Source organism: Equus przewalskii, chromosome 9 (genome assembly GCF_037783145.1).
Source record: "Equus przewalskii isolate Varuska chromosome 9, EquPr2, whole genome shotgun sequence".
NCBI classification, from domain to species: domain Eukaryota; kingdom Metazoa; phylum Chordata; class Mammalia; order Perissodactyla; family Equidae; genus Equus; species Equus przewalskii.
Genome location: NC_091839.1, coordinates 65,358,098 through 65,380,772, shown reverse-complemented (window position 1 = coordinate 65,380,772; position 22,675 = coordinate 65,358,098). Strand labels below are relative to the sequence as shown.

At 37.6% G+C, this 22,675-nt stretch overlaps 1 protein-coding gene across 4 annotated transcripts in view; it reads left to right on the top strand.

The window, feature by feature from the left end:
* ROS1 (ROS proto-oncogene 1, receptor tyrosine kinase) overlaps positions 1 to 22,675 on the top strand; it is a 105,929-nt gene that overhangs the window by 53,413 nt on the left and 29,841 nt on the right. For all 4 annotated transcript variants that reach the window (XM_008517930.2, XM_070556894.1, XM_070556897.1 and 1 more), the window contains 12 exons: positions 61 to 266; positions 1,371 to 1,657; positions 4,810 to 4,986; positions 6,331 to 6,533; positions 8,033 to 8,177; positions 8,953 to 9,185; positions 9,273 to 9,449; positions 12,969 to 13,137; positions 13,840 to 13,957; positions 17,148 to 17,338; positions 19,054 to 19,137; positions 22,100 to 22,235. In XM_008517930.2, the coding sequence (XP_008516152.2) occupies positions 61 to 266; positions 1,371 to 1,657; positions 4,810 to 4,986; positions 6,331 to 6,533; positions 8,033 to 8,177; positions 8,953 to 9,185; positions 9,273 to 9,449; positions 12,969 to 13,137; positions 13,840 to 13,957; positions 17,148 to 17,338; positions 19,054 to 19,137; positions 22,100 to 22,235 (2,126 nt within the window). The remainder of the gene's footprint in view (positions 1 to 60; positions 267 to 1,370; positions 1,658 to 4,809; positions 4,987 to 6,330; positions 6,534 to 8,032; positions 8,178 to 8,952; positions 9,186 to 9,272; positions 9,450 to 12,968; positions 13,138 to 13,839; positions 13,958 to 17,147; positions 17,339 to 19,053; positions 19,138 to 22,099; positions 22,236 to 22,675) is intronic.

The following is a 22,675-nucleotide window of genomic DNA, read 5'->3' as shown; positions in this document are numbered from 1 at the left end:
CCTCAAACTTGAAAAAAATGACCACTATCTTCTTGGCTGTGTTTTCTACCTATTGTTAAGATTTTCCGAGATGCACTGGTTTTTGATATCACAATTATCACAATTGACTGGATTTCAAGGCATCTCTACTTTGTGCTGAAAGAATCACAAAATGGAATGCAAATATTTGATGTTGATCTTGAACACAAGGTGAAATATCCCAGGAAGCTGAAAATTTGCAAAGGAAATTCAACAATAATCTCTTTTTCTGTATATCCTTTTTTAAGGTATGTTAAGAGTGAGTATCTGTTTCTATTGTGATGAAATAGACATAGATATATTTAATGTGATATCTTTGCCTTATTAAAAGTCAATGATGGGAAAATAAGTGCTTAGAGTTCTTGACTCATTATATTAACTTATAGTAAGTAATTCTACATATAAATTATGAGCCCACAACCACAAATATGTAAACTTAATCCATACTGACAATTTCACTAACCTAAAATTAGATTAATTACCAGCAGGAAGCCAAAGCAGGTTTTTATATTAGTGAATTCAATAATATTCTCAGTTGGTAAGGACAAGAAGGGAATTGAGATAGTGGCAGATAATGAGAAGGATAGATGGCAGCATGTCTTGTATAGAAAAAGCTATTCTGGGCTCATTCATCTTTAACTAATGTCCTTATAAGATGAGTTTTAAGGCCTCCATTCAGCAACTGAATAGCAGTTTCTCAGGCTGGAAAGATATATTTTGTTTGTGCCATAAGCATATTTATAGTTTATTTTGAAACTAGATTGTTAACTAGTATTAAGAAGCAGAGGGCCAGGCCTGATGGCCTAGTGGTTAAAGATCAGTGTGCTCCACTTTGGCAGCCCAGGTTTGGTTCCCAGGCACAGAACCATACCATTTGTCTGTCAGTAGCCATGCTGTGCAGTGGCTCACATACAAGAACTAGAAGGACTTACAACCAGAATATATACTGGGACTTTGAGGATGGGAAAAAAAGAGGAAATTTGCAACAGATATTAGCTCACAGTGAATCTTTCCTAGAGAGGAGGGGAATGGAGATGGGTGTTGATGGAAATTATGCAAATATATTTCATATTTACAGCCATTAATAAGCCATTTGATACAGCACCTAAGGTGATTATAGTCCAAGGCTTTAGTTGTAAACACATTTATTGAGAAATCATTGGAAAATGCTACAAACACGACTTTGTGTGACATCCTGCATCTCAAAACAGGGTTATTGGACACTAGGACATGTTCTCTCCAAATGCTGCATTTGCCTCTCCAATCATTAGGAATGATTGATCTTCATTAGAAACTAATATTTGCAATGATATGTTTTACTCAAGTTGGAGAGTCTCTTCTTCCCCCTATAGTCGCCTGTATTGGACAGAAGTTTCTGATTTTGGCTCTCAGATGTTCTACTACAGTATTATCAACCAGACCTTCCACCGCATTCTGCAACCCGTAGCCACAAACCATCCAGATGAGAGGGGCCAATGTTCTTGCAATGTGACTGAATTTGAATTAAGTGGAGCAATGACTATTGATACCTCTGACCTAAAGAATCCACAGATATATTTTGTCAAAGGGCAAGAGATCTGGGCCATGGATCTGGAAGGATGTCAGTGTTGGCAAGTTATCGTGATGCCTGCTCTGCTGGGTAAGACACCCATGTGTGTATGTACATCTTCATTAGTAATGGCAGCTCTTCCTGTCCCATTAAAAAGGGCTTACATTCCACATTTGCTCAGAAGAATACATGCTTGGTATTTGCTTTGGACCACACCAAATGTTCTTATAGAATTCAAGTCAAGTTGTTTCCAGGCAAATTGTATCTAGGCATGCATGTAATTTTCTGGATCTGTGGGGTTTTTTTTGGTGGTTCTTGTTATTTTAAAATTAACAGTAGAGCTACAATTGATTGAGCTTAACTATATATTCTAAGCGTGCTACTAAATGCCGTATCTCATTTAATTGTCAAAACACCTTGATGAAGTAGAAAATAGTAACCTCATTTTACAGATGAAGAAACTGAGGCTGAGAGAGGTAAGGTAACTTGTTCAAAAAGCCACAATTAGTTAGTAGAGGAACTGGGGTTTGAAACTGGGCCTAATTAGAGCATCCACAATCTTTCTATGATCCCATTGACTCCACATTCAGTGTGAGCAGGTCAGTACTTGACAGGTCTAGCTGTTGAAATTCACATGCTTGTAGAAGAGGAAATATTCGAAAGTCTAAAGTGATTTGGAAGTCTTCTAATTAGGAGTAATTGTAGCAGAAAAAAATACTCTCTAAATACCCCCATAGATTCTCAAGAGTCTACTTCTCACTGTCCACTATAGTAATCGCTAGTCACACGTGGTGATTTAAGTCTAAATTAATTAAAATTAAGTAAAATTAAAAATTTAATTCCACAGTCACAATAGTCACATGCCAAGTGCTCAAAAACCCTAAGTGGCTAATGATTACTGTACTGGGCAGCATTGATATAAAACATTTCCATCATCAAAAGTGCTATTGGGCATTGCTGGTTTATATAGTGAAGTTTTGAAATTGCAAATATGTGTGTGTGTGTTATAACTCCATACATGGTTTTGTTGAAATGTCACCCAGAGCCTTTTAGAAACAAAGCCAATATACTTTCAATGGGCTTAAGAGTAGAGATAACGTTTTGAACTTCTCTTATCATGAAAATTACGTGTTTCTGTTGAATCCATGACAAAGACTCTTTCCTTAATAAATTTTAGTTAGGCTCCTCTGAGCCGTTTTCTCAACCAGGCCTCGACCTTGGCCTTCTGTGTCCATCCTTGCTGAGTCCAGTTTTAGCAAGAATCCTGCTAACTCAGTTTAGAGAGAATCCCCCACCCTTGGTATCTGATCAAGCTCCTTGTCTCCCACCCTTGATGTTGTCTGCCTTTAGCAAAAATCCTATTAGGCCAGTTTCACAAGAATCTCCCTACTGCTGAGATCTCCTCTTAGTAGTTTTCTATTCACTAACCTCCTCACACTGCTTGTTGGCTGTAAATACCCAGCTGTGTTTGTTGTGTTTGGAGTTGAGCACATCTCTCTCTTCCATTGTAACAGTCTTGAGCAAAGTCTTCCCTACCATTTAAACAAGCGTCAGAAAATTTTTCTTGAACATTTAGAAGAATTTTCTTGAACATTTATTAACAATGAAGAATTTAAAGAATTTCTTTAATTCTTCTTGCGTCTGATACACAAGAATTATCTAATGGGTCATTATCTTATGGGTCCATATAGAACTGGTCAGTCTTTCATGAATCCATGATTGAAATCCATAATCCTAAAATTAGAATGACTTTATAGATCATTTAGCTGACATGATACTGGAAGAAATTCCCTCTATGAAAACAGCCTTGCTTGAACATCTGTTTATAAAAAATTTACCACTTTATAAGGAAGTCTGTTTAATTTTTTTGGACAATCCTATTTTTTAAAAATATTTGCTTTTTTTTTTTTGAGATTGGCACCTGAGCTAACATCTGTTGCCAATCTTTTCTTCTTCTTCTTCTTCTTCTTCTTCCCAAAGACCCCCAGTACATAGTTGTGTATTCCAGCTCTAGGTCCCTCTAGCTGTGGCATGTGAGACGCCATCTCAGCATGGCCTGATGAGTGGTGCCATGTCTACGCCCAGGATCCGAACTGGTGAAACCCTGGGCCACCAAAGCGGAGCCCACGAACTTGGCCACGGGGCAGGCCCCTGGACAATCCTAAATGTTAGATTTTTTTCTTATATTTAGCCAAAGTTTTTCCCCCATTCCTCCCACTTATTGGTCTGATTTCTGACCTCTAAATTTACAAAGAATAAATCAATCACTTTCCACATGATACCACACAACTATGTCGAGACAGCTGTCATAGTCCGTTCTAAGCAGTCCCTTTAAAGGAAAAATTCAAGTATCTGTAACTACTCCTCAGGTGATGTGGCTTCTAGATCTTTCTTTGCCAGAGTCACCCTCCTGTCGTTTCACTCCATCTGCTTAATAGCCTCTTAAATGTCGCCCCCATAATGACTCACCGTATTCTCAGGTGTTCTGGTCAGTGCAGTGGGCCTCTGACTTCCTCGGTCTTCTTTTCCTGCAGCTAAAAGAGGCATCAAGTCTTTGTCTGCCTGCCTTGAGAAATTTATACTCTTTTTCATGTTAACTATTATTAAGCCAGATTTCTTTCGTTTGTTCATTTCTAGAGTTGATCTTAAACTTGAATTTAGGATGTTACATTTGTGCCTAGTAAATTTCAATCCATTCCCTGACTGTTGTGATATTTTTGAATTTTAAGTCTGTAATTGAACCTACTAGTGACAGAAAGAATCATGGTATTATCTTCAATTTTGATAAATATGTTTACTGTGCATTCACTACAAATCACCGATAAAAATATTGAGCAAGGCTCTGAGCCCTGTGCCCACCATCTGCTCCCTCCCTTCAGGTAGAATCGTTTGACATGGGGTCACACAGGTAAGTCGTAAATCCTAGCTCTGCCCTTTACAAACTGTGTGACCTTGAGGAGATTATTTAACTCTCCAAGCCTTAGTTTCTACTTCTACAAAATGAGGCTAATAGCCATGATATTTGCCTCATTGGCTTGATATGGAGCTAAAATGAGAACATATCTGTCAAATCCTTAGCCTAATGACATAAAATACAAGTGTTACTTTTTCATATTGAAATAATGGGAAGATTCAAAATTTAGCAGAAATGATACAGAAAAAGGATTTCATATGTTGTTTAGAACAGAAAACATAAGATACATATTTTGTTATGCTCTTTATTTTATGTTTTTAATCAATAGGACAAATGTTTGTTAGCTTAACTGTGGATGGAGAGTTTATATACTGGATTGCCACAGCGAAGGACAGTACGCAGATTTATCAAGCAAAGAAAAGCAATGGGGCCATCCTCTCCCGGGGGCAGGCCCTAAGGAGTAAGCATATCCTGGCTTACAGTTCAGTTCTGCAGCCTTTTCCAGGTAATAAAGTCACGTTGTTAATCAGTTTGTTCTCCCAGTTTAGGGTCAGAAAAGTCTCATAGTGTATGCTTCTCTGGCGCTGTCCTTCCGACTCCTTTGTTGTGCTCTCTGCATTGTTCCAAACTGTCAAGATTTGGTGCATAGTGCCGTTGCCGATTGCCCTCCATCAGAAGTTCTCTCTGTGTGTATCCACGGCTCAAGCTGTGGTAGGCAGCATTAGACATGGAAACTTTTGTCCTGTCAGTCTCTCTGCCTGTCCTCTTTCTCTTCCCAGTCTCATAAGTTCTCTTCTTTCTGTCTTTTTTCTCCTGTGACCATATTTTAAACCTCCCAGTGGTATCAAAAAGCATTGCATAAAACTTCAGGCCTTTTTCAAGGTAAGCTGGCCTATTTCTTGTATGTCAGCCATTTAATGTGAACGTTTGTGCTACCATTTTTATTAAGTTCCTGTCTTTTTAAAAAATGTGTCACTCATAAAGTTTTTTAGTGTTGTGCCCCTAACTCTGTTTTCCCCATAAGCTCTGTGGATTTTATTGAGCTTAAGGCAATGACTTTTAGGAATGCCTGTATCACTTCATGGCAGAACTGACAAGATATTTTCTACTGAGAGTCACAATAAAAAGAGTTTGGAATCTAAAACCCAATCAACCAAAACCAAAAACAGCATTACACAGCCTCATGGGTGACATTCAAACCTCAAGTTGTTTCCGAGTTTTTTCTCAAGCTCTCTCTGACACTAAGATGACAATGTCATTCTAAATTAAGTGTAATTCCCTCTTAGAGATAGAAATGAATGAAACAAACCCTCTTTGCTTAGATATATTCAATTACAAAAATATGTAAATCATACAATATGAAAAAATTGCAGAATTTTTAACTAAACTGAGTGCATATTTTGATAAAATAATTTATTTCCTACTTTGAGAAATTTAAGAGATTTAAAAAGTCCATATCTGTTTGAAAGTAAACACACACACACATCCTAAAAGTAGCATGAGTTTCCATAATTGAAATTCATTTAAAAATGTAATTGATATAATGCTCTCATTACTTTCTTCAAATTAAAAAAAGGGCCAACTTATTTTGCTTCTGTCTAGGTACATTAAGGGTGCTTTAGCTCCATCTGCTGGAAGTTCTAAGCAATTACCAGTTACCTTGCTCCCTTTTTCTGAGGCTGAAGAGTGTTTGCAACAGTTCAATGTATCTTATCTTCAATATATCTTCAATATATACTTATAAGTTAAATGAAAATAAAGATGATATTACGCTCGATGTCAAATAAATATGCTGTTCCTCTCATACATATATGTGTATATATTTAATCTTTTTTTCTTATTATTTTAGATAGAGCATTTCTGTCTCTAGCTTCTGATATTGCAGAGCCAACTATACTTAACGCCACTAATACCAGCCTCACAATCAGATTACCGCCCGCCAGGACAAACCTCACAGAGTATGCCATCACCAGCCCTACTCCAACATACCTGGTTTATTACAAAGAGGTGAATGGCAGGGAAAACAGCTCGGAACTGAAATATAGAATGCTGGTAAGATTGGAGCTGGTGATCTTTGTCTTTTCATAAGATGCTCTCTTTTGATATAAAATTCTCAGTCACAGTAAAATATTATCGATATTATGTTCTGAAATGTGCTATTATGCAACTTTTTACAGCTGACTCATCAAAACGTATTGTGTTCTAGTCTTTTTTGTCTAGGAGTAAGTTAAGCCTCAAGGAAGTATATTAACTCCAACCAGTTGGCAGATGGCCATGGTGACAGTTTCCTGAAAGAACTGAGTTTGTTACCCTCCCTAATTATCTATTTATCCCTAGAAAGTGATAGAGACTTGTTTTTGTGAACTTTCTAGCAGGTTACAGATTGAAATGTGAGAAATGAATTGGACAAAAAGAGCATTACTTTACACATCTTCTCCAAAGCATATATCTAATGTAAAAGGTGTATATTATATTTTTGTCTTTTATTTTATGTATGTTGTGAGATGTGCTGTTATACGGGAACTATGTCTGTTTTTATTCATCATTGTATTCCCAGCACCTAGCGTAGCTCTGGGCATTGTAGAGACATTCACTAGATATTTCTTGAATGAATGAATGAATTGGCACAATTCATTCCATCATTGGTGCTGGTGTTTCGGTTGCCATCCTTGTGATGGAATCATATGTATCCAATATTTTGCTTTGTGCCTATTATTTAATCAATTCGAAAGGTGAAATTGACCATCATCTATTGGACATTAAACACTTTATACAGAAAGTAGACCTGATTTTTGTTACTTCTCTTATTTTGTCTGTTTTTACCTTCCTTTACACATTTCTAAGAGGAATTGTTTGAGAGACTGATTTGATCATTTGGATGACCAAGATTCGGCTTGTGGCATTGAACATTTCTGTTATTAGAGCTACTCTATCTTATTGTTTTCACACTAATTAATATGGGTCAAAGGCAGTGGTTCTCAACCTTGACTGCTCATGGAGCTTTTAAAATCTCTGGGCCCCTGCTTCACCCCAGACCAATGCAGTCAAAATCTCTGGGAGTGGAACCCAGGCATCAGTATTTTCCTAAAACTTCCCAGATGGTTGCAAAGTCCAACCAAAGTTGAGATCCATTGGTCCAAGGAAAGTCTTTTTACTTTCTTAAACTTTATTTCTAAGAATGATTAGATAATGTAACTTAATCTTTTATTGTATTCACTTGTGTGTCACATCCTTACAATCCCATCTTGCTGAATTTCTAACGCAATGCTAATGAAACAGTGTCCTGCTCGGGGAATTTAGCTTCCTACCTGAAATGAGGATGGCACAGAATTGACTGAAAACTGCCAATCATTTGGCATTTATTCTTGGAGATATTAAACAACTCAGGTCTGGGCAGGTTAGGACAGTGAACATTGTCACTCATGATCCATGATTAAAAAATATATTAACTTTTTTTAATTTCCTAATTATTTCTCCCTTTGATTGAATATTTTCTCCCTTTTTGTACAAAAACAAAGAATCAGATATTGATTTTTAAAAATTAATTACAGGAATTTCAGGAGAGTATAGCCCTTATTGAAGGTTTACAACCATTTTCAACGTATGTGATACAGATAGCTGTAAAGAATTATTATTCAGATCCCTTGGAACAATTACCTCGGGGAAAAGAGATTTTGGGAAAAACTAAAAGTGGAGGTGAGTTATGGACATGCTGTCCGTTTCTAGAGTGCCATTTTGTGATATATGTGATGTAAATGTCTATATATGTTTTTTTATCTGAATGCTAAGTAATCTTTATTATGTGAGCTTTTCTAAGCTTAATAAGAAAAACGTATTTGTTGAAAAGTACTTTGAAGACTTGATTTTTGCTCTAACACCAGAATAGGATGAGTAGTATTCCATCAAAATGAAAAGCAACAAGAAGGTGAAACATTAGAATCAATAGTTTGAACAAGAAACACATTCTTTGGTCTCACCACACAGTGTCACCCTCTTCCCATATATTCGTAGGTCTCTGTACATGTGGTGAGACAGGAAGATCAAGCCTTTTCTCTGCGTATTTTACTGAGGGCACGAGATTTAAAGTAATATAACATCATTGCCTTAAAGAAAATGCATCTAGAATCTAAAATTGTCTTCTAAGAGGTGGTGATTATTATGAGGTGATGCCATTTCTTTCAGATGCCTCTGATGACATTCAAAAAACTCACCCGAATTGGGTTATTCATCATCATAGGCCATATCCTTGAGCTGGAGTCAGAGAATGATTTAGTCATTGGGCAAAAATAAGCGAGAGCCTTTCAGGCAGCCTGCTAACTTCCCATTATATAAGAGGCTGGCTTTCCTTTGGAACATCTGTCATTCATTCTGCTCACATGATACGATTTTTCCTCAACCAAGACCCCACTACTTCTTTCCATCTTTCAGTGCTGTTGCAACATCCCTTATCATGCGTTGCTATTTATTTCAGTACCGGAGGCCGTTTGGCCCGTTAACACAACCGTGCGGTCAGACACCAGCCTCCTCGTATCCTGGGGAGAATCTCGCAAGCCGAATGGACCTAAAGAGTCAGTCCGCTATCAGCTGGCCATCTCACACCTGGGCCTAATTCCCAAGACTCCTCTAAGGCAAAGTGAATATGCAAACGGAAGGCTTGCTGTCCTTGTTACTAGCTTGTCTGGTGGAAAACTATATATGTTAAAGGTACAGTCAGTGTACTAGGCACTTTTATTGTCATTCTCAAGCACAAGGTTCTGAAAAGATTAAGCAATTGTTCTTTTTCACAAAAAGGTTCTGGCCTGCCATGCCGAGGAAATGTGGTGTGCCGAGAGTCATCTTGTCACTGTCGAAACGTTTGACACACCAGAGAAACCTTACGCTTTGGTTCCAGGGAACACTAGTTTGCAATTAGATTGGAAGGCTCCGTCTAACGTTAACCTCACCAGATTTTGGTTTGAACTCCAGAAGGTAGATCTCATCATATACTTTGATGCAAATCTTTGTTTTCTGGTATAAAATAAATCGGAAGGCCTTTTTCATATCTCTAGAGTATGTCTCTTGTATAAAGTGACAATACATTTGACAAGATTCTTTGATTTGGGTTTGGCACATAGAAGCTGTAAGCTCTCTAGACTAATTTCTGATGGAAAGAATTCCCAAAGAGGTTAATTTGCTCTTAAAAGGCTCAGTGTAAACGGGTATAAGTTATGGTTTACTGATTTCATAATATTTTACTTAGTTTAGACGTTATCAACATGGTTCTCTGGTTTAAAGTCCATAGCAATTTTGTGTTTTCTATGAAAAAAAATGAAAGAAATGAACAAATAAGAAAGCCAAAACCTTGTCTAGAAATGTTTTTTCAATCATTTAAGGGCTGTGTAGCAACAGGAGAGAAGTAAAATATAAAACTAATTTATTCAAAACTAATTTGATCTTGGCTTGTAAACTTTAAGTAGTTCCTCATCTAAAATCTTCTTGCTTTAACCAATATAAAAATATCCACTGAATTTTAAAGCATCAATTAATCTGCTTAAATCACTATTAGGGAAAGTCTACATTGATTTTTATATTGACACACTTAGAATGGATTGTTTTATAATTGCTACATTTCATTTTCACTATTACATATTTGTGTCTCCACATTTGTAAAGATTGCTTAATAAGGTTTTGTTCAGTGGTAACTGAAAAACAAATTAATATAGTTGTGGCCTCACTTTTCTTTAAAAATGGAATTGCTTCCCGGGATGGTTTAAAATTTTACTATATAAGGTATTTTTTATGATCCTGTACTTTTTAGATAAAAATTATGAAAAATATGAAACAGTGATAAAACCAAAGGCCACAGTTTCATCGGACTTTTTCCCTTGAGCATATTTATGATGATTTGTTGCCTTTTAAAAAAAATGGTCATCTCATAAAAATGCAGCTGAGTTGGAGAAATTGAAAGATCGTCTCTTTTTGGACATCTATTTAAGTAAGCTTAATGCAGTTCAGTTTAAATTCAAGGGGAGGGATGTAGAGTCCATTTCCTAGATCAAATAAATGAAATGGGGAAGGACCTTAGAAATGATGACTCTCTAACCTCTCATGTTACTGATGAGATGTCAGAGACCCAGACGGGCGCCATGATGAGTCAGATATCACCAGCTAGGCAGAGGAGGACCCTGGGGCTGATTCATCCCTACGGCAGTCCTACTTGGGTGCTATCCATGGAAGGAATATGAGTCATTAGTCACCCACCCCACTCCTCAAAGTCTGGGAGAAGAACAGCCGACAAGGACCACGTGGTTCAGTCCTTATGACTTTCATACAGTACTTTTTGTTTCAAAACTTCGTCCACACAGGTTTCAGATAGACCCCTTAGAAAATCATGAAGCTAAAAATGTAAGCTGCTGTAATTGCTGCATGTGTGACCATTGCTAAGTACTAATTGATGAGCACCGTAGAAGGCTGTGTTCGGAGGGGGTTCCTGAGTGACATCTAGTCAGAAAGTTCTACCTCCTTTGAGCAACTTGAACCTACCTCATGATGGTAGGACAGCTAGGAATAATCCTATTGATTCTCTGAGGGGAATCAATATTGAATTGAAACTCTGAAGGGTGAGTGGTGAGGGTGAATACGTGTCTAATTAATGTTTTTTTTTAGAAAGAAAAGATGGAGAAAAGGGTAAACTTCCAGTCTTCATCTTTTCTGTCAAAATTTCCTTAGATGAAAAATGAGGGAATTAGAGCACAAAGCTAAATTTCTATCGAGGTCTTAAATTCCACAGATTCTTTATCATAGCAGTGTATAGAAGAATATATTCAGTTTAAGATTGAGGAGAAACAAGTAATTTCACTTTGGTAAATTTTTTTTTTCATGGAAGTCCATTAAAATTGTATTTTTCTCAGCTGTCTGGGGAAATCCCTACAAGAACCAAACAAACATTTCTGAAGTTCCGGTCTCTGAGACATCATAGTCTGCACCGTTTCCCCCACACCCTCGCCCAAATAATTTGAAAATCCCTCTGTGGTAGCCTTCACCCCTGCGCTTGTTGGCCTCTGACAAATGGAAGGTCGACTCCCTTGTGATTGCCTAGGGTGGCCTGTGGCACCTCTCCAAGCTGGTGGTCTGCCCAGAATAGTTGTTGCTGTGGTAAGGCCAATGCAGTTTTCCAGCAGAACCCTTGGTCAAACATCTCCCTGACATTCCAAGGAGCTCTGATAATTTCTGGATGGTGTGGAATATTAGGTCATCCAGACTATCCACTTAAGGTAGTTACTATAGTAGATCATTCAGGACGCAGGACCAAAAAAGGCTAAAATTTTTGAGCCAACAGTCAATTTTTTTTTCTCTCTCTCTGTCTCTCTCGGAGGGTTCAGAGCAGATCTTATGGATCCAGTGCATCTGTTTCATTAGGCTTTATGTCTCAGTGGAATTGATACATTTATGAGTTTAGCAGGCAAGGTCTCTGGCACCAGCATTTGTTTTCTTTCACTCCCCTTTCTTTTTTATAACAAGGCGGTCCGCTTCCTGAAGGTGCTATAAAGAATCATTCCTAACTGAATAGAAAACTAATATAAAGTGTTCATGCAATGAAATGACATGACCTTGTGAGTGCTAAATGAAAAAGGAGATGTAAAGTAAGGTTTATTTATGGAAACTGACCTTCTTAGGAAACTCTACTGGGGAAAATACACTAAGAGCCCTTGACAAAATGCCACATCTTCTGTCTTTTCCTATTTATACATTGAAAAAAAATCACCATTTTCAAATACAGGTATTAAAGGTCCAAATATACAGATTTTTAAAAAATAAATCTCACAGAGAAAGAAGTTTAAGATGGCTGTAATTAGAGACCCAGTGTCTAAAGTGAAATGAAAGTGACATTTCCCGTATTTAACTTCTAACTTTGCTACTTAGTGGCTGAGAGAGGGTGGGCAAAAATTTCCTTCTTTTAGGGAACTAGGCTTTCTATATATAAAAGTAAGAAATGCTGGTTGGATGTCTGGAGAGAGTTTTGGGAGGAAAAACTGAATGTTTAAACTTTTAAGTCATTGTGGACTTCTTTAAAGAATCAAAATATGTAAAAATATTATTTTGAAATTAGCAAATCCATGGAATTGAAAGTATCATTGTTTCGATCAATCATTGTCCCTCAGCTGTGAATTTGCATTCTTAGCCATCCTGATTTAATGGCAGGGTCTATGATTAGAAATAACAAGTCACGCTCTGAGCCCTCCCCAAGGATATGTAGTGAGAGATGTATGTCCCACCTTGGACTTACCTTAAGAACTGTCATTCAAGTCAGTTACAGCTTATCAGAAAAAACAAAAAAGGTTGTTGGTAGTGAAGATACTGTTTGGGTTCAAATACTCGTAAAGAAACTCATTTTTTAACAGAAAGTAAACTTTATGTTTTCATTGCTTGCCATATGCTTGTGAATTTCTATGTATAAGAAAGTTTTCTTAAGGAAACAAAAATGTTAATTGAGGCTTCTTTTTCTAGTGGAAGTACAATGAATTTTACAATGTCAAAGCTTCATGTAGCCAAGGTCCTGCTTATGTCTGTAACATCACAGATCTACAACCTTATACTTCCTACAATGTCCGCGTAGTGGTGGTTTATAAGACAGGAGAAAACAGCATCTCACTTCCAGAAAGCTTTAAGACTAAAGGTCAGTACTAAGATACTCAACACTCAGAAAACACTACAAGTTTCTCAATTCCTTTATCATCACATTTCACCAACCCTAGAGGTGGAAATTTTGCTTAAAAGAATAAATTACTATTTCTAGAGCTTCAGTGAAGAAATTGAAAAGAGATAGGAGTCCTTACAGGCAGTAAGGAGAGAACACTGACCTGGTGTGGCAGGATCGTGAACTGAGCCAAATTATGTTGGCTTTTGATATTCTGATTTCCTGTCTAGCTGGGATATTTTGTAGTGAGAACTAAATGAAAAGTGTTACTGAGTGTTCCGCAAATATTTACTTACTGACTACTATATTCCGGTTGCTAAAAATAAAAAATCTAGAAAGTATATTAAATTAGTGTTCTAAAAGGTATACATAACTCCTTATAAGAATTCCTGTAACAATCAAGCGAAAATGCTCCAAAGCTTATAATAGTTTTCTTTATTTGCATCATTTATTTTGTGTCAAGCAAAGATATATTATTACTCCTCTCATTAATCCATCTAATCCATAGCTAATAAAAACCTCAGATGCTCATTTAAAAGTATGCACTCATATGAGAATATTTCTGAATATTTCTTTAATGTATTGGACTTTCTCCTTAGTAAATATATTCTATAGAAAGATGTTATGCAGAATATTTTATACTTCTAATATGTCAATCAGCATTTTCTTTTGTTTCCAAAGCTGGAGTCCCAAGTAAACCAGGCATTCCAAAATTATTAGATGGAAGTAAAAATTCAATACAGTGGGAAAAAGCTGATGATAATGGAAGTCGACTTATGTACTACATCCTTGAGGTCAGGTAGGTCTGTTCGTACAGGTGCTTTGTAAACTACAAAGGGCTAAACATTTAAGTTTAAGGTATTATTAGATCACAATTAAGAATATTTATGAATATGCATCTGTAAATAAACATGAAAGATCCTTAGTTTAAGGACCTTGCGTGCATGCTTACATTCCTTGCTCAAATTACTAGCGGTCAGCCTTGACACTCCAATTATAGGGCAGATCACATCATTCTTCTCAGAAATCTGCAACTACCTGTCAAAATTTTATGGAAATAATTCAATCATTAGAGCATGCAAGTAATATTTACTTAATATCTATTCTGTTCAAGAAACTGAGCTGATGTTTGATGTTAGATGATGATATATAAGTGAATTTCTGAGGATAATTTGTTTTAGTCAGATGAATAATGTCTGGTGAGAATTGAAAATGAGGTAGGTGTTTTTCAGAATGTAAAATCGGGTCAAAGTCTGAAACGGTCTGACGCGTAGAGGTCACACAGCATTCTCCAGCTCTTGAAGATTACCCTTTGTAGTGTGTTCCCAGGGCCTGAAAGTGTGCCTTCCATGGAAACCATGCAGCTGATGAAAATATGCAACCTCAGATGCGGCCAGCATGGGGAGCTCTGTGAATCATAACTGGCTGAGATGAACTGATTTCATGCCAACTTGAAGGGAGAATTCCAAATTCCACAGACACTCCCCTCACGGGACTATGAAGCCATCTTTTAAGACACTCCAAGGACAAAAGTCACTTCCATAATTATAGTCCTGGCAACTTGAGCTTTACGTCTATTTTTGCTTCGTCTTGCTCTGGCATTCCCATAACCTTAAAAAATTTTCTTGCTCATGCTAGAGAATTACTTTGGCCACATTTCTAACTGAAACTTTGAAATGTCTGTTCCTGTTTTTCATGCAGAGTGAAATACATTCTGATCTAGAGAATGGCCTTGGTAGTCTGTGACTGTCATGTTCACCAGCCAGGCCACACCACAGTTTTGCTAGGACCCTATTACGGAGTGCATAGCTCCATAAATACTTTGCATTTTCTTGCCTCAAGTCTGTAGCTTCAGGACAGGTACCACGCCATAATAGAATGAATTTCTGTGCCTTCAGTATCTCAAAGTAACCTCTTCAGTCAGGACACTCTAGTTAGTCCTGGTGTACTCGCTGATGGTGCAGAGGCAGTGGTTGTGCAAAGTGCATGAACTTGGAAGCTAAACAGACTGTCTAAGTTTCCTAGGGCTGCTATGACAAAGTACCATCAAATGGGTGGCTTAAACCAATAGACATTTATTCTTTCAGAGTTCTGGAGACTAAGAGTCTGAAATCAAGGTGTTGGCAGGACCATACTCCCTCTGAAGCTTCTAGGGAAGAATTCTTCTTTGCCTCTTCTTCGCTTCTGGTGATTGCTGGCCATCCTTGGCTTGTCGATGCATCACTCCACTCTCTGGTTCTGTTGTCACATGGTGTTCTCCCTTTGTGTGTCTGTGTTCCCCCGTGTGTGTCTGAGCCCAAATTTCTGTTTTCTTGAGAGGGCACCCTTCCTTGGATTTGAACCTACCCTACCTCAGTATTGACCTCATTTTAACTTGATTACATCTGAAAAGACCCTATTTCCAAACAAGGTTACATTCACTGGGGCTGGGTGGGTATGAATTTTGGGAGGACACTATTCAACCCAGCACACAGACCCTGTTTAAATCTTTGTTTTCTTCCTTTTGTTTTTTGAGGGAGATTAGCCCTAAGCTAACATCTGCCACCAATCCTCCTCTTTTTGCTGAGGAAGACTGGCCCTCGGCTAACATCCCTGCCCATAATCCTCTACTTTATATGTGGGACACCTGCCACAGCATGGCTTGACAAGTGGTGCATAGGTCCGCACCCAGGATCCGAACCAGCAAACCCTGGGCCACTGAAGCGGAACATGCAAACTTAACCGCTGTGCCACTGGGCTGGCCTCTGTTTTCTTCCTTTTCTGAACTTAAGTTTCCTCATCTGTAAAATGGGGTTATAATCTCTACCTGTATAGGTTGTTGCGAAGACTCTGTGAAATGAAATAACATATGAAAAGTACCAGTGTGTTGTGTTGTAAATAGAAGATGCTCAACCAATGTCAGAATTCTTCCTTCTCTTCCTCAAAGGCCAATAATTGTGAAGAACCATTTTATAAACTTTTAAGAGTTCCTTTTTTTTGGGATCACAGTTGTTTGGGTTGAACAATGAAATTCCCAATACCTAACATGAGACTTCACAAAATGTACAAAAACACTGTGTCATAAAGCTTTATTCAGGATGGTTCCTAGGATGGTCATTAGCTCCTGGTAACAGTTGTGACCAACTCTGCTGCCCTGATCCTCTTCACGTTCTTGCCCATTTCCTGTCCCCCAGAGGCTCAGCCTTCACTGTCCTTGTTGCTCTTTCAGGACGACCACTCATTAGTAGGAGCAGAACTTCCTTTACATATCCCTGAGCTTGCTGTGGGTGGGCACCAAGTCCTAAAACTGTTGCAGTCTGAAAAGGTTCAGACTTGAAAAGTTCATTGTCAGAACTGGAAGGCCTTGAGCTTACCTTCAGCAGGTGATTCTGGTAAAAACCATTCCAGTCACGTCTTTTGAACCCATCTCCTGTGCTCTTTCCACATTTCATATGAAGAATAACATGGACTGACTTTGAGGTAGAGTATAGGCCAATACAAAAGGAAGGAATGAACCTGGGAATTTCAGATATAACAATAACCTTGGTAGCCAAACTATTACACTGTCCTTACCAATTTTATGACCTGCGTTTTATTTTATCCAGATATGTATATGTAAGCTACAGATGGCATAGAGACTGAGAATTAAGAAAAATAGAAAATTTCCAGTTAAAAATTATGGAATGATTGTGTTCTGTATTTGGAACTGTGAAGCAATTTTACACATTCTGATAGTAGGAAAAGGCTCTTCAGCTTTCTCTTGGCCACTGATTATTCATTATTTTCCTCATGGGCTGAGTAGGTTGGCTCCATGCATTGCTGGGATGACTTTATAAGACGATGCTGTGTTCTGTAGCCAAACCATGTGAAAGGAATGAGATCAAGGGTAGAGTGTGCAATAGGAGACGCTCTGGAGTGCTGTCATTAAAATGATACATGAGCTTCTAGAAATAACACATATGTTGTCTCATATATTTTCTGTATTTAAAATTTTGCTCTTTCTTTTGCAGAAAGGGTACTTCAAATGATTCACAGAAGCAGAATTTAATGTGGACGATGGCATTTAATGGATCTTGCAGTAGCATTTGCACATGGAAGTCCAAAAACCTGAAAGGAACATTTCAGTTCCGAGTAGTAGCTGCAAATACTCTGGGATTTGGTGAATATAGTGGAATCAGTGAGAATATTCCATTAGCTGGAGGTATGGTACCATGTCTGTCTACGTACTAACTTATTATGCAGAGATTCAGGGGAAAAGATAAGTACATTGTTAACTTTAGGAGTAAATTGGGTGACTGTATAACTTATCATCTGAACTATCGAACTATTCATTTCATCTGCAGTGGTCTTCCTAAAACGTCAACATCATCATGTCATTTTTCTCCTCAGCAATAATCAGCTACTCCTTAATGCCTGCCACATCAAGGTCCGTGCTCCTAGATAGGCTTCCAAGGCTGTCCACAGTCTGGTCTTTATCCAACCTTATTATCCTGGCCTGGTACTCTCATCTTACACAAAACAGGCCTAAAACTATACTTTGTCTGTTCTCCAGTATCTCTATTTTCCACTGTGTATCCTGTTTTAGTTTATGATCCATCATATTTCTAATCACACGGGCTAGAAATCTCAGTACCATATTTGGTTTTTCCCTCTTCTTAGTCACCAAATTCTGTTGATTTACCATTTTGATTTCTGTCTGATGAGTTTCTGCTTTCCTATTTCCACTTTGGCTTTCCTAATTTAAGCTATCATTTCTTGCCTGTGCTCTTGGCTTAATCACACAGCTGACAGTTAATCTAGCTGAAGCACAAGCCGGATCACTTAACCTTGCTTTGAAATGCCCCAAATGGCTCTCCATTCACTACCTTCAGAATCAAGACCAACTTTTGTGTGGCATTTAGGATGTTCTGTGATTTGTCCTCCAATTGTGATTCATCTTTCCCGATATTTATTCCTATGCTGTAGCCATATCAGACTGACACAAAGCTTTTATGACATAAGTTTCAGCCTTAGTTTCCTTCACCCTAGAATGCAGGTTCCCACCACCTATCATTTGGCCCCTTAGCTGGGATTTCCTTTCCCTCACTTTCTGTCAATTGCAATTCTTCTCATCTTTCAAGGCCTATCTTAAATGAACCCGTCATGATGCTTAACTGATGCTTCTTAGGCAAATGAATTATTGCATTCTACACACACAGAGCCAATTATTCTATATAAAACTTACATCACTATTATTTGTATTGTAGTTAGTTATTTGGATGAAAGCTTGGCAAACTTCTTCTGAAAAGATCCAAATACTAAATATTTTAGACTTTGCAGGCTACATTTGATCTCTGTAGCATATTCTTCTTCTTTTAAAACTAATACTTTAAAAATGTAAAAATCATTCTTAGCTCATGGGCAGTACAAAGTCAGGCTGTACCAGTTTTAGCCCAAAGGCCCCAGTCTGCCAAGTTCTGGTCTGCATACTTGTCTTCTCTACTCAACTGAAACTACATGAGAGAAGGTACCATGCTTCCATGTTAATATTTCTCAGTTTAACGCCCATGGAATTAAATATGTATGAAAATGTTACAGAAGAAATAGTAATCCCAGTGATATAACATATGAAGACTGAGACTTCTTCGTCCCACATTCATTAAAAGATTATACATGTTTTCTCTGTCCCTCTAAACGGGAAGACTGGGTGGGTATATCCCAATGGTGTGTTGATAAACCAGCTCTTTGAAAAAAAACAACCTTGACTTTGATTTCCCATGATATAAATACTCTCACCATAGATTATTTCAAGGTACATAGTTTAACAACTGGCTTGCAAAAATCTGGTAGGAGCTAGCTCTGATGTATCAGGCATATCACTGGGACTATATAGCCGTATGCTGTGGGTTAATTTCTTTTTCTCATTTGTTTCATTAGATGGTTTTTGGATACCAGAAACAAGCTTTATACTTACGATTATAATTGGAATATTTCTGGTTTTTATAATCCCACTGACCTTTGGTAAGTAAAATAAGTTTTTAAAAATAGGTAATAAACTGTTTACTTGATCATACTAATTGATTTATCTTAGTTTACTTAATCTCCTGTATAAAACAAATTCATGAAATTCACATTGTTACCGTTCACTATACTTTCATAACCACTAACTTCTATAAATTGTTTTCTGGATCTAGGGAGAACAATTTTATGAAAAATACATCTGTATTTACACGTCATGGTGTACTTTAGATAAAGCTACTTGCCCAGCTTTAATATTCTTTAAAACAGTGTTTGTTTCTGATTGGCTATATAACATGTGTTTTGTGGCTACTAGTTTGAAATAAGTAAAAGAAAAATAACTCTGGGTGTAAAAACAGCATAGGATTAATGAGAGACCAGTGACAATCCTTGGACGGGATAGTTTGGGTCTCCAGGCAGACAGCCTGGTTTGGAATAAGCAGAGCCTCTTTTGCAGAAGATCCATTTCTGGCTTGTAAGACCCACTCCTGCTTTCAGACATCTGACCTGCTTATTTCAAATCCCTGCTCATTTATAAATGACCAAGAAAGCAGAAGAATTAGATTAGGTAGATAGAAAACTGGCTGTTTCCCACTATTCATTTTATACTAACGCGTTAATCCTATAAGTCTTTGGTTTTTTTTTTAGATTTACTTTAATGATCAGAAAATACAGTGACATCCCCAAAAGGGTTGGTCAAGTATTGGGCCTATAGGGTTATCATAGTGGTCATACATTCTGGTTCTTTCCTATCGTTTCAGCATAAACATTAATAGCACTCTTTTTTGGTCCCTAAGGCACCCTGGTTTGGATTATAAGATGTATGGTCACCCTATCATTATTAATGAGTCCCTGACATGCTGAAGCATTACAGGAAAGGCATGATACTTACCAGAAAAGAAGACTCAAGCACATATTCAGGAAATTGTGGCTTCTTTTTTTCATAAATAAGCGAAAGTTAGAAGGAAAATTTTAAGGAAAAGTTACAAACATGAGATTGAACTCTCTCAGGATAAAAAAAAGCCAGTATTTCACTGTGTTCTAAATCTTGTTCTTTCCCTACGCTGATCGGAGTCATAAGCTATTAGAGAGCACACTGAAAGTTGAATTGAGTTTTCTTTTCACAGATTCCACCCAGATACTATCTGGAACTCCTTCAGCTAACTTGGAAAGCTAAAAATTTCAGCTGACCCTGATGGGATTTTAACCTGTGGTTCCAGCGAGTCTAAGTATTGCACAGCTGATGTTTTGCCACTAAGCCAGCCCCTCCAGAATTACCCATAGGACTGCAGTATATTTGGCAGTTGGCATATAGGCTTGACTGCTTGTCTGCTTTCCTACTGGGAAGGAGTATTACTTGAAGAATACTTCATCTGACCTTTGCTAGCCTACTTGTATATCACCATTGTTTAAACCCGTAACTCTAGTGGATGAACATGAGATAATTTCAGACAACCTATTGTGCTTTCAAGACATCCTATGGATAGCTGACTTTCTCAGGACTTAAAGGTCTTTATTCCCTTTGGAACTCATGGATTTTTGAGTATAGCTAAGCTAATTCGGTTCTTTGCTTTTAGCAGCGGTGCATGTGGTTTTATTAGTAGGAGTGTGCGAATGCATGAGGAAAGATTGAGTTATTAAAATCGTGAAAAGTTGCAATTGTTTTAAAATTTGTATTGTGCTGAGGGCTCTCATCTATCATACTTAGTTGAAACAAGGCTTTAAAAATAAGCATTGACAGCCTTTGCTTTGGTGAGTGGTCATGTCTAATTTGTAACATTAGCCTTATGCTGGGAGCAGAGGAAAATATAAAACAGCAAAATACAATTGCTGACCTCGGGATCTTGCCATTAAAGGAGGGAGGTAAGACATACCTGTGTGTAAAGATAAGTCGTGAGGTATGTGTTAAACAACGGAAAAAGGTAATAGTATATGAAATGTACAAGACAGTAAATAGAAGTGCTAATGGACAACCACAATTGGTCTTATAAATTCAGAGATGAGAGATCAGCCGAGGTTGCAGAGGTCTCAGACAGTGTCACTTAGGATGTGGGCCCTTAAGCTGGACCTTTAAAAATGAAGAGGGTAGTGAGAGCTTTTCAGGTTTGAAAAATTACGCCAGCAAAGGTACTTAAGATCTTTCCTCGTGGGGTCCCACAGATGGAATTTGACTTGAGTAAACTAACCTGTTGGATACAGAAACTCCTGTGGAATAAAGTTGAAATTTTAATGATAATCTCACAAAGCATCCTTGCTGTTTTCAACTTCTGAGCCAATATTCTAGTATAGATGAGTGATCTTATTGACATAATTGTGTTTTAATCTTCAAAAAAATCACATCTTTATGATCATAAAAATAATTTTTGTTCCTTGTATGAAGAAGACAAATCTCTCATGATTCTCTAACTAGGGAGGACCACTGTAACATTTGGTGGGTTTCATTCTAATGATTTTTTGTGTGTGTTTGAGTATGTGTATACGAACAACAATGGATATACACTCTTACACTCTGCACTTTTTAATGAAAGTGTGCCCTTATACCGAAAGCATTCCTTAGGTCTACTGGGGAGTGTAACCTGGACATACATGGACTCACAAATGAATTTGTTTCACTAGTAATTATTACACACATTTGTTTTGGTTTACTTTGAATCTAGTTTATGGGGGATTTTGAGAAATAAGTTCTGATATAAGGGACTTCAACTTGTTTATAATAGTGATTAGAAATATGTTAAGTGACTGAGACGTGAGATGAAAAGTGAGGTGGTATAAGTTATATGTTTTTATATGGCTTTGTACCTGGATTAATTAGTTTTTTTATTACAGACATAGGTTTCAGTCAAGTTCTGTTATTCCACCAATAGTGTTCTTATATATATAAACTTTTTACGTGCATTGTTAACGTTTCCTAAAGGGAAAAGGAAGGAATGTTTTACTTTGTAAATTATGTCCTTTTTCTTTATAGTCTGGCATAGAAGATTGAAGAAGCTAAAAACTCCCAAGGAAGGGCTAACAGTTCTCATAAACGAAGACAAAGAATTGGCAGAGCTGCGAGGTCTGGCAGCTGGAGTGGGACTGGCTAATGCCTGCTATGCGATACAGTGCGTAACTGGGGCCATGATTATGGGGCACCTAGATGAAGAGTGGGCAACTACAAAGAGTGTGCCCGTGGATCCTGTGTGGCCCAGGATTGTTCTGGTTTATGCCCATTATTCTGGCATAATTATTAATAACACCCCCTCTACTCCCAAATGTGACCTGGGATGGAAGGCAATTATATGGTTATCCTATCCTGAGGAAAATAAGCAAAAATTAGTTGTTTTCCAGTATTTTATCATGTTATTCAAAAATAAATGAAACAGGGAGATAAATACTATGTTGAAGAGAGTAGATGGTAACATGATTGGGTCAACTGGAGGCAAATGGAAGAGAGGAATTCCAAGGGTCTTGCGCGTGTGCTGTTAAGTCAATCTTATTCTGTTTTCACAAGTTGTATGGTGATTGCCTACAAAAACTCTTTAAGACAGATGAGTTTTGAACT